Raw genomic sequence first — 12,866 nt, forward strand, 5'->3', positions numbered from 1 at the left:
GGAGCCAGGAAGTTATGTAAGACACAGTAAACATCCATCTGGCTCAAGGGGCAACTGCAGCATGTGCAGCATTGGCAGTGGGGCCTCAGAGGTGGTAGAACTATTTCACACTGACCAGTTTAGGACTACACAAGATTAGTACCATCTAGCATCAGGATATAGCTGTAGGATTTTACAAACCATTCCTATGTCCAACTTCAGGAATTGATGTTTTTCCCAGTGCATCTTAAAATATTACTGCTTTGATCACAGATCAGATAAAAAGGACAACATGCACAACCTCCAACTAAAATCCTATTGTAGCCTAGACAGTGAAATGGTCTGACATCAGAAGACGTTAAAATTGCAGATCTTCTAGTTCTAGATCCTTGAGGAATCACCACACTGTCTTCCACAATGGTTGAACTAGTTCACAGTCCCACCAACAGTGTAAAAGTGTTCCTATTTCTCCACATCCTCTCCAGCACCTGTTGTTTCCTGACTTTTTAATGATACCATTTGACCCAGTCATACCATTACTGGGTATATACCCAAAGGATTATAAATCATGCTGCTATAAAGACACACGCACATGTATGTTTATTGCGGCACTATTCACAATAGCAAAGACTTGGAACCAACCCAAATGTCCATCAGTGATAGACTGGATTAAGAAAATGTCGCACATATACACCATGGAATACTATGCAGCCATATAAAAAGATGAGTTCATGTCCTTTGTAGGGACATGGATGAAGCTGGAAACCATCATTCTCAGCAAACTGTTGCAAGGACAAAAAACCAAACACTACATGTTCTCACTCATAGGTGGGAATTGAACAATGAGAATACTTGGACACAGAAAGGGAAACATCACATACCGGGGCCTGTTGTGGGGTGGGGGGAGGGGAGAGGGAAAGCATTAGGAGATATACCCAATGTAAATGACGAGTTAATGGGTGCAGCACACCAACATGGCACATGTATACATATGTAACAAACCTGCACGTTGTGCACATGTACCCTAGAACTTAAAGTATAATAAAAAATAAATAAATAAATAAATAAAATTGCAGGTCTTTTTGGATTCCCCAAAGCATAACTGCATTCTTCTTCAAACAGGTCTCTTCCTCAGGAGTCAGAGTCACCTTCACAAGGTCTGAGATTCCATTCTGTCCCAAAATGCAAGGAACATTAAGGAAGACATTATCCTTTATTCCATAGAGACCCTTAATCATGGTGGAAATTAGGTGCACCCGCCTAAGATTCTTCATTATACTTTCTGCCAAATCTGCCACAGAGGGTCCAGTGTCCCAGCCTTTGAGTTTGATCATCTCATAAGCACTCTCAACCACCTACTTGTGAACCTGTTTCCACTGTTACTTATCTGTATCCGTCCCTAAATCTGGGTGCAGAATCTTCATCAGCAACATTCCCTCCACTCCATACAGGCACACTGGAATCTCCATGTTCCCCAAGGACCCACCCATGACAGCTTAATGGGTGAACTCCCAGCCCTTCCCCCATCAGGTAACGGAATCGGGCTGAATCCAGATTGCAACCACTTCCAATAACACGGTTTTTGGGGAAGCCACTTATCTTCCAAGCCACATAGGTCAAGATATCCACTGGATTTGAAATAATAAGCAAATTGCAGTTCGGGCTGTATTTTACAACATTAGGAATGATGAATTTAAAGGTGTTCACATTAGGCTGGACCAAATTAAGACGGCTTTCTCCCTCTTGCTCACGTACCCAAGCAGTGATAATGACCAGCTTGGAGTTTGCAGTTACATTACAGTCTTTGCCAGAGACAATCTTTGGTGTTCTAAGAAAAAGGCTGCCATGTTGGAGATCCATCATCTCTCCCTTCAGTTTATCTTCCATGACATCAACAAGAGCAAGTTCATCTACCAAATCCTTTGTGGACTTGTTAACTATATATAACCAACCCCAACAACTATAATCTTATCCTGGGGGGGTCTCTTCTTCCTGTAGAAGATTATGAATCAGCTGATCCTTGAGAGTTGCCATATTGGACTTGGAACCAAAAGGAATCAGGAATGCACATCCGTTGGGCATTGGGGGCATGCGGCAATGAGATCTGGACTTGGTGGCAGTGGCTCCAGCACCTGGCTTTATTAATTCTTTCTATGGATATTAGGGTCCCAATTTCATTTAGTTCTGCTCTGATTTTAGTTATTCTTTTTCTTCTGCTAAATTCAGGATTTGTTTATTCTTGTTTTTCTAGTTCATCTAATTGCAATATTAGATCGTGAATCTAATTCTCAATGTAGGAATTTAGCACTATAAGCTTTTTTTTTTTGAGACAGGGTCTCACTCTGTTGCCCAGGCCATACTGTGGTGGAGTGATCATGGCTCACTGCAGCCTCAACCTCCCCAGGGTCAGGTGATCCTCCCTCCTGTACCTCCCAAGTAGCTGGGACTACAGGCACACACCACTATGCCTGGTTAATTTCTGTATTTTTTGTAGAGACAGGGTTTTGCCAGGTTGTCCAAGATGATCTCAAACTGAGTTCAAGCGCCCTCCACCTCAGCCTCCCAAAGTGCTGGGATTACAGGCACTGCACCCAGACACACTGTAAAAACACTGCTTTTGCTGCATCCCAGAGATTTCAGCATATTGTGTCTCTCTTTTCATTTGTTTCAAAGAAGTGATTTATTTCTGCCTTAATATGTTGTTTACCCAAAAGTCACTCAGAATAAAGTTGTTTAGTTTCCATGTAATTGTGTGGTTTTGAGAGATCTTGGTATTGATTTATATTTTAATTCCACTGTTGTCTGAGAGTATGCTTGGTATGATTTTGATCTTTTTGAATCTATCAAATCTATTATGGTTGAGCATGTGGTTGATCTTAGACTATGTTCCATATACAGATGAAAAAAATGTATATTCTGTGGTTGATGGGTGGAGTATTCTGTAGATAGCTCTTAGATCCAATTGATTAAGTGTCTAATTTGTGTCCAGAATTTTTTTGTTAGTTTTCTGCCACAATGATCTGTCTAATACTGTCAGTGGGATGTTGAAGTACCCCCACTATTATGATGTGGCTTTCCAAGTCTTTTTGTAGGTCTTGAAGTAGTTGTTTTATGAATCTTGGTATTCCAATGTTGGGTGCATCTATATTTAGGATAGTTAAGTCTTTTTGTTGAATTCAACCCATTACCGTTAGGTAATGCCCTACTTTGTCCTTTGTTACTGTTGTCAATTTAGTCTTATTTCTACAATATAAGTATAGTCACTTCCTCTTCTCTTGTTTTCCTTTTGCATGATAGATCTTTCTCCACCCCTTTACTTTGAGCCTATTGGTTTTGTTACATGAGAAATGGGTCTCTTGAAGATAGATGGTTGGGTCTTATTTTTTTATCCAACTTGCTACTCTGTGCCTGTTAAATGGGGTGTTTAGACCACTTATATCCAAGGTTAATATTGATATGTAAGGTTTTGATCCTATTGTGATGTTTTTAGCTGGTTGCTTTGTAGTCTTGATTGTGTAGTTGCTTTATAGAGTCTATGGGCTCTGGACTTAAGTGTGTCTTTGTGGTAGCGGGCATCACTCCTTCATTTCCATGTTTAGAGCTCTTTTATGAATCTTTTGTAATGCTGGTCTAGTGGTAAAGAATTGCCTTAGCAATTGCCTATCTGGAAAAGCTTTTATTTCTCCTTTGCTTATGAAGCTTAGTCTGACAGGATATGAAATTGTTGGTTGGAATTTCTTTTCTTTAAGAATGCTGAATATAGTTCTGTTATCTCTTCTGGCTTGTAATGTTTTTGCTGAGAAGTCTGCTGTTAGCCTGATAGGATGACCTTTGTAAGTGATCTGACCTTTTCCTCTAGCTGCCTTTAAGAATTTTTTTTTTCACATTGATCATGGAAAGTTTGATGACTATGTGTCTTGGGGATGGTCATCTTATATAGTATCTCCCAGGGTTTCTCTGAATTTCTTGAAATTGCATGTCAACCTCCCTAGCAATATTGGCAAAACTTAAAACTTTCATGGACTGTATTCTCAAATATGTTACCCTAGTTGTTTACCTTTTCTCCTCTCTCAGGAATGCCAGCATGGCATAGGTTTTATCTATTTGCATAATCTCATATTTCTCATAGGCTTTGTCCATTTTTTAAATTCTTTTTTCTTTATTTTTGCCTAACTGAGTTGTTTTGAGGGACAGTCTTTGAGCTCTGAAATTCTTTTTTGACTTGGCCTAGTATGTTGTTAATGCTTCCAATTGTATTTTGAAATTCCTGTAGTGAATTTTTCAATTCCAGGAGTTCAGTTTTGTTTTTTCTTCATATAGCTATGTCATCTTTCAACTCTCGGATCATTTTACTGGCTTCTTTGGACTGGATTTCAACTTTCTCTTAGATCTCATTGAGTTTCATTGCCATCCAGATTCTGAATTCTATGTCTGTCATTTCAGACATTTCAATCTGGTTGGATACATTGCAATATTTTAGAGGTAAGGAAACACTGATTTTTTGAATTGCCAGAATTCTTGTGCTGATTCCTAATTATCCAAGGGGGCTAGTGTTTATCATTTTCAAGTTTCTGTCATTTCGTTGAGGCTTTTTATTTTTGTATTCCTGTTTTCCTTTGAGGGCTTGACTGTGGTGTATGTTTTGTATAGTTCATTGGCTTTGTTTCTGGGTTCTTTCAGAGAGCCAATACTTTGCACAGGTTTCTTAGTTGTAGCTAGTTTCCCACATTGGCTTTCACAGATGTTGTGTGATTAATCAATGGCGTTAGGATTCAAAATTGTTTTTGCCTTTTGGGATAAGGAGGGGTACTGTTTTTTGACCTAGGTAGTGGTACATGTGCACATTTGCATTGTGAGAATTCATTGAGCCACACACTAATAATATGTATTTTTCTGTATATATGTTAGACTTTAATTTTTTAAGTGTTTAAAAAGTGATCTATAGTATTGTTAGAAGTTAGGATAATGATTACCTGTGGGAAAAAGGAAGGGGAAATCATTGCGGTGGAGAGAGGCATGAGAGAAATGTCTCTAGTGTATCAGCACAGGTCTCTTCTCAACCACAGGTATTGATTTGTGATCATTTGCAGAGCTGTATATTCGGTTTTTGCACTTTTCTGTGTGGGTCATGGTAAAAATATTTTTAAAAACAAGAAATAAGGAAAACATATTTGCACTCCTGTTGGAATGAAGATTCAAAATGTTTATATATCCTAAGCAAGAGTCTACTGTATTTACATTTCTTTATATTGATTTTGCTTTAAAATAGCATAAGATGATATTGTGTTCTTGCTGTTCAATTCAGGGTGCAGTCAATTTCACTGGGTCAAGGACAAGGACCTATTGCTGAAAAAATGATCAAGGATGCAATGAAATCAGGAAACTGGGTATTTTTGCAAAATTGCCATCTTGCTGTTTCTTGGATGTTGGCAATGGAAGAGCTCATTAAAACCTTCACAGATCCAGGTATGTTGAGCATATAGCCCTTGCATAATAATAACATTTTTATGTAACCTTTTCTTGTTGAATTCATTCCTTATAGTAATTCATTATTGTAGGCACTGTGTTTCCATATATGAAAGAGGAGAAATTTGAGGCCTAGACAGATTTAGCTAATTTACACAACCAGGGTTTGATAAAAGGCCTTCAGAATTCCAAGTTGAGGCTAGGGTCCACTGGATCATTTCTGTTTCTTATTGCCTTCTATGAGAGGTCATTTAAATTTGAAATATATTACTTATAGGCATAATGAAAAGAAAAATATACTTAGGACAAACAAAGGAAATTAAATCCTTCCCTATAAAATGAGAAATGTAAAGGAACAGAATTACCACCAATTCCCTTAGAGTAGTGTTTTACCACCTTTTATCTTCTGTAACCTGCATGGCAACTAACCTTTACATGTGCCTCAGAGCCACACCCAACCCATGGGCGTGCCCAGCATTACTCATAGTTGCTAGCACTAGTTTTATCTCACCACTTTTTTGCCTACTCAAGAAAGTGTAATGGGCTGCAAAGAGAGGAAGTGGAATTAGAATCTACTCATTTTAAAGTGTTACTATAAAAATAACCAAAACCTCAGGAACTATTTTATTGGTAACAAGTTGTGTGGGTCCCACTCTATCACTCTGCTGTGAAGCCCTGGGGGAGAACCTCCAGGCAAGCATATCCAGAGAGAGCCCTTTCTCTGAGGCCTTTATTTGTGCCCTCCCTACAGAAAGCTTTCTGGAAAGGTGAGAGCTCTGCAGATGATCTTGCAAATCACTTTATTTAGTGCTGCTTATTAAGGTGAAGAGCTGCTCCTTTACAGAGTCCCCAGTCTGCACTGGTCACTGAGCCAGCTCAGGGTTTAGAAGCCTTCCCCTAAAAGCCCTTCACTTCCTGGCCCTCTGCCCTCACCCACAAGCCTTCTGCAGGCTGCTTCTGACAAAGGTAAGGACTCAATTTTATCCACCATTCAGAATCTCCACTATTTCCACTCTTTTGCAGTCAAATAAGAGATGGCCTGCTTCCTGCTGGGCCTGTGGCTTATTTCTACTTAAATAATTAAAGAGAAATGACAAGGAGGTCTTCAGTACTGGTCAGGGGTCCCCAGTGATTAGGAATATAATTAAGAAAAAAATGCTAGAGAGGCATCAAACAAGCAATTTACTGTGGTGGTACTACATGAGCCTCCAGAATATGGAGATGCCATTCAGTTTCACTATAACTAGGACAAGAACATTTGCCAGTTCTTCAAGGAGACTGGATTGGCTAATGAAGCCAGCTGAAGTTGTTTGTGTATTTTAAGTGCTTACTAAACTTAAGTGGATAGAAAAAATCCTCTTCTGGCGCTTGCTATAATCATTTATCACCTAACCATTTAAGTTCTGATGTTTAACTTGAACAAGTAGGAAATAAAATACATTCAGATAATAAGCTGAAAATACAAAAGGAAGAAAAAGAAAAAAAAAAAACAAACAAACAAAACCTCAGAACTTGAAATCCTAACACCTCTGTAGGGTTCTGCCCCACCACTTCCTGACTGTGCATGTCATATCTGTTTTCTGGGCCAGTTTCCCCAGCTATAAAATGACTACATGACATCATCATGAAAAGTCCTGTACTAAGATGATTTCTAAGATGCTCTTCTAGTCCAGCCCTAAAATACTATGATGTCTATGAAAGTTAAGAAGCTTGGTGCTTTTGCAATTATAAGAACAAAAGTATGGAAAAAATCCTTCTCCAAACCTGGCCTTCTTCTTTCCTTGGTTTTTTTGGTTACTGAAATCATTGGCCCTAAGACTTTGGTTGTTGTTTGACTTCTTTGCCTAATAGTTTTTACTATGCAAGCAGTGCTAATGTTGCTCTAGAATTTGGTAGAACTAACTTTTAATTTGGGCTATTTAATGTGGCTTGTGAAATTAGATTACCAAACCAAGAAGCATGAAATCAGCTTTGATTTGCTGTCATTCATTCCATAAATAATTAAGGACCTACTATGTACAATATATTGTTCTAGGATATGTTGATGAACAAAACAACCACAGATATTTGTCCTCATAGAGTTTCCATTCTAGTTGGGGGGAGACAGACAATGAATTAACCACATGGTAAATAAGTAACATATACGTTGTGTTAGAACATGGTTGTGCTTCGGAAAAAATAAAAAGGAGAGTAAGGTAAGGAGAATCAGAAAGATTGAGATGGGATGTGAGTAGGGAGCAAGGAAGATAGCAATTTTAAGTGGTTTAATCTGAGTAGTCCTCTTTGAGAAGGTGATATTTGACCAAGACATGAAGAAAGTGAGGGAATCTGAGGGAACAGCCAGTGCAAAGGCCCTAGTGAGGGAGCCAGCCTAGCATGTTTGAGAAACAGCATAATGTACTTAAAAACCAATGCCAAGGAAGTTGTCCTTGGATGATGCCTGTGTATTCCTGTGATGGGAACAATGATTTTTCCAACTTTACTTTGGCCTTTTGAACCTACAGTGGAGCTCATTCTTTCTTGGGTCCTCTGTCCATAGCTCAGAAAGTAAGTGCATTGACTTAACATGCTAATGCCACACATGGGGTCTCTCCATATCCTTGCTCCCTTGTTTCCTTTGCAACTTTTCTGCTGAGGGGAGAATTCTTTTCTCAGTAGGGCTTTTTGGCCATTTTCATGCAACTTGTGTTAAACTGAACGTTCAAAAAATCCTCATGAGAATAATACATGGGCAATAACTGCCCTCTTTTTCAACTGAAAATGTTTCCCATTTCAAAGATAAGGCCCTTAATAGTTCAGCAAGTATTAAAAATTAACGTGTTCCTAATTTATTTACCCAAATGTGCCTGCTTCTAGACTGCCGATTCTTCCTAACATGAAGTTTCTAAAACAATGCATCTCACTCCCATTTTGAAACAGTTTACAATACACTTGTAATAGACTAATTAGGTCTTTAAACAAAGCTTATAGCATTTTTTCCTTCTCTAGAATAATCATTTCTTATAGAAAAGTGCTACTACCAACTAAACATTTTCCTTTTTTGTTGTTTTATCTTTGTTTTAAACAGAGAGTGCTATCAAGGACACTTTTCGACTTTTTTTAAGCTCCATGCCTAGTAATACATTTCCTGTTACAGTTCTTCAAAATTCTGTCAAGGTAATGTATGCATATGGTTGGAACAATGTGAAATGGTTGGTTTCAGAATATTCACCCAGTGCCTCCCAGGAGATCAGAGCCTGCACAGAAGCATGTGGAGGTTTTCTGTGTGACCAGCATGGAGAGGTGAAGTCAGTTATCTTTTCACCTATAACAAGCAGAGAAACGATTTCCCATCCCCATCCTTGCATATTCTAGTCCTATGGTTCATTCAGCTCTCCCAGCTGTCACCCTCACAAGAAAATGTTAAGGGTACAGAGTGATGAGAAGAGAACCCCTTCCACTGTTAAGGGAATGTTTCGGCATTTGAGAGACAGGAAGGCCTACAAGCCATACTAGTATGGCTGCTGGATTTCAGTGCTGGAAGTTTATGATCTGTGGCAAGCCTCTGCATATGAGGAACAAGAGGTGCTTCTTCCCTCCCTGTCCCATGTCATGGGACATCATGGGGACAAACTATGGAACAATGCCCTATGTCGGGATGATGCAAAATTCAATGAGGAAACCCTGAGCATGCTTTCTGACCTGTGTTTAGAAAAAATGGACACTAAATGGAAGTGTCTGAGGTTCTTGTCATGTGGTTCAACCACTGTAGGTCTGAGAATCCTGCCATTCCCTATTCTCCCTGGGCTGTGCCTGAGCAAGATACAAAGCAGGTTCGAACATGCCAGGAATGGTCCCCACCTCCCCATGAACATCAGCTATCTACATCATTTCAATGGCTTCCGTCTATGTGTGTTATTCAGAAATAATGCAAATCTATAAAATCACTGTCTCTGCCACATATATTCTATCTAAATCCAGGTGACCAATGAGCCTCCAAAAGGCTTACGTGCAAATATCAGACGAGCATTTACTGAAATGACACCTTCGTTTTTTGAAGAAAATATACTTGGAAAAAAATGGAGACAAATAATATTTGGCATTTGTTTCTTCCATGCAATTATTCAGGTACACTCAACTCTGCTTTTTAATAGCAACAAGGAAGTGTGTTATGAAATAAATAAATAAATAGTAATAATTAAGTGAAAGCTTGTAAATGTCATTGTGAAATGTTGAGGGCCCCATTCTGAGTCTGAACCCAAGTTGTTTTCATTCAGTCTCTATACTCCCCTTGCCTCCGTATTTCACAGCTTCAGCTCTCACCTCTCATCTGATCTGCCTACAGAATACCATCAATTGGATGAATGCTGTAGGTTCAATTCAGTTCGACAAGCACAAAATAGATTTCCTCGTAGGTGGCATATTTACTATATTAGCTTCCCAGTTTTCAAACATATGTGGTCTACAGAGAAAGAAAGAAAGAAAGAAAGAAAGAAAGAAAGAAAGAAAGAAAGAAAGAAAGAAAGAAAGAAGAAAGAGAAGAAAGAAAGAAAGAAAGAAAGAAAGAAAGAAAGAAAGAAAGAAAGAAAGAAACAATAAATCAGACTGTGCACAGTGGCTCATCCTTGTAATCCCAACATTTTGGGAAGCCAACATGGGCAGTTTGCTTGAGCCCAGGAGTTCAAGACCAGTCTGGACAACACAGAGAAACCCCATCTCTACAAAAGTTTTAAAAAATAGCCAGGCATGGTGGCACACACCTGTAGTCCCAGCTACTCAGGAGGCTGAGGTGGGAGGATTGCTTGAGCCTGGGAGGTCAAGGCTGAATGAACAGCGATCGTGCCACTGCACTCTAGCCTGGGTAACAGAGAAAGACTCTGTCTCAAAAAAACAAAAAGAAAAGAAAAGATGCCAGATATAAGATAAATAGGTTAAAAGGTCTTAGAGGAGGTCTGACAGGTTGGGATCAGAGGTTCTGGGTGAGGCCCTTGTTCCGCTAACAAAAGCAGCTGAGATGAGGAGGTAGTTTAAGCTTTAGGAAAATTTTGAGATCAAGAGCTGGGAACTTGGAATCAAACTTATGGCATAATTATCAGTTTCAAATTTAAGAAATTAAGGTAGGATAGGGAGATAACAAAGGAAGTTGGGGGAGGATTTCATGATGGTATGCCATGAAACAAAAAATATGATTCTGTGTGTGGCACAACTGAAGAGTCATGGACAGACTCTTTAAAACAGTAGGGAGTAGCTCTCTCCACCAGATGGATGATTACAGGGTCAGTATTTTTATGCCAAAAGATTGTAGGTGAATTTTTTTTTCCTACTTTGATGAGAAAATGCTTTATTTTATCTTGAAGGAAAAATGTTCTTTTGACAGGTCTATCAAATTTCTGGTAATAGCAAATTTTCTTTTGGAAATATGGGGAGGAGCCAGTATTGAAGGAAGAGGTGCTTCCTCTGTTTGGTGAAAGCCTAGCTGAAGTTGAGCCACATGATTTTACTGATTTTGCAGTGTGGGGATGCCCAATTTCAATGGAAACTTCTTTTTAGTTTCCAATATTTTACACAAAATTAATTTCATCAAATTTTATTTCAGACCATTTTCATTTTTCATTTTAGGAGAGAAAGAAGTTTGGCCCCCTTGGTTGGAATATCTGCTATGAATTTAATGACAGTGACAGGGAATGTGCTTTACTGAACCTCAACCTCTATTGTAAAGAAGGAAAGATTCCCTGGGATGCACTAATTTACATTACTGGTGAGTACGTCCTTGTGGCCAGGCCTTCCATCTATGTACCACAAAGTTGTTGGTTTACTCCCACCTGGCCCTTACAAAGATGCTGTCCTCCCCCAGTGTTTAACGGTGGTGATGATGATTTTTTATGTTCCTTGTGTGAAGACAAGATTGTGACAAAAACATATAAGGACATCATGAGAATATTCACACACTGAAAATGGGACAGCTGCTTTCTCAAATAATAATAATAGGAAAAATAGTGCTTGCTACATGCCAAGCACTATCTTAAGCACTTCCCAAAAATTAGCAGATTTAATCCTCATAACAACCTTACAATGTGAGGACTATTATTATCACCATGCTACACATGAGAAAACTGAGGCATACCATTTACAAAGTGCTGGGGCCAAGATTTGAACCCAAACAGTGTAGCCTCCAGAGTCCATGATCTTAAATTCAAAAGAACCTAAACATTAATTGTCTAGTAGAGACCTGTTAATTCAGATATACCTGTGAAAAAGGAAAAATCCTTCAGGAATTAAATTTTTGGTAAATCTTAACTGTGACTACATAGGGATCTTGTTGCCAAAATTAGAACCAATTTGGACCATGTGGGCTCAAGTAGTAAGGGAGAGGATATTTGCACTGGGAAATGGGGGAAGGAGGAGCTCTGAAAAGGGACAGAAAGGAAATCGATGATTTTCATTGGCAAGTAAGGTAAATGGAGAACAGCAGAAGGGTATCAGGTGATCTAGAGCCTAAAAGATAAAATGAAACCTTAAAACACGTTTGAGATGAAGGCAGCAAAATAACAGTAAAAATAGATTAGGACCAGTCCGCAGAGTGAACCAATAGGGAAAGGCCTGGAATTTGGGAGGTTACTTTGTACTCCTGCCCCAAGCCATCCCAATGGGGCCAAAATTGCTTAGCAAAGTGGTGATGTAGGCAAAATTGTTGTCTGGTATCCTCTGCTTACCCTGAGTTTTCCTGTTTCTCATTTTCCTTTTCCTTCTCCCTCTCCTAGAATCTTTGATGTTTCAGGTTACCTCAGTCTCTACTGCTGTGGAAGTAATTGTGGAGGTAAAAAGTAATTTGCCAGACTGATCTATAGATTTAATGCAATCCCTGTGTAACAGCAGACTGTTACACCCAGATCAACTAGCATGTTGCAGGAATTGATAAGCTGATTATAAAATTCATATGAAAATGTGAAGGGCCTCAAATGGCAAGAACAATCTTGAAAAAAAGAATGAAGTCAAAAGAGTAACATTTCCCAATTTCAAAACTTACTGCAAAATTATAACAAGTCATTGTGGCACTGGCATAAGAATAGACATAGATTTTGACTTGGCAGTGGTGACCACAGCTTTATCACATTTTTTGTTTCTGGCATGAAGGGAGCAGAGCCTTTATCAGGTCGATTTCTTTTTATGTGGCACCCATCCACTGTTCCCTCCAGGCCAGCACCTAGTCTTGGTCAGAAGAGTCTCAGAGCTGTCAAAAATTTGCGCTGAAGGAAACAGGACATCTCAGCAGCAAATATCCCAAAGTATTGCTGTAAATAAGACTGATTTTATGGGAAAATTAAGAGAGGTGTTCCAGTTCTTACAAATTTGGATCTTCAATCTGTGTTGAAAATTCCATTTCTGGACCTAGTTTGAGGCACTAAGAAGGATAAGACATCAATTTGCAAGGAGCTCTTGCT

At 39.0% G+C, this 12,866-nt stretch overlaps 1 protein-coding gene and 1 pseudogene across 1 annotated transcript in view; one reads left to right on the forward strand and one right to left on the reverse strand.

The window, feature by feature from the left end:
- Window positions 1-12,866, forward strand: part of DNAH6 (dynein axonemal heavy chain 6) — a 354,720-nt gene that overhangs the window by 310,432 nt on the left and 31,422 nt on the right. Inside the window, exons 65-68 of the mRNA XM_030828117.1 lie at window positions 5,285-5,445; window positions 8,513-8,601; window positions 9,406-9,552; window positions 11,044-11,182. Of these exons, the coding sequence (XP_030683977.1) occupies window positions 5,285-5,445; window positions 8,513-8,601; window positions 9,406-9,552; window positions 11,044-11,182 (536 nt within the window). The remainder of the gene's footprint in view (window positions 1-5,284; window positions 5,446-8,512; window positions 8,602-9,405; window positions 9,553-11,043; window positions 11,183-12,866) is intronic.
- Window positions 1,053-2,013, reverse strand: LOC105738929 (annotated as a pseudogene).

The sequence above is a fragment of the Nomascus leucogenys genome, chromosome 14 (assembly GCF_006542625.1).
Source record: "Nomascus leucogenys isolate Asia chromosome 14, Asia_NLE_v1, whole genome shotgun sequence".
Taxonomy (NCBI): Eukaryota; Metazoa; Chordata; class Mammalia; order Primates; family Hylobatidae; genus Nomascus; species Nomascus leucogenys.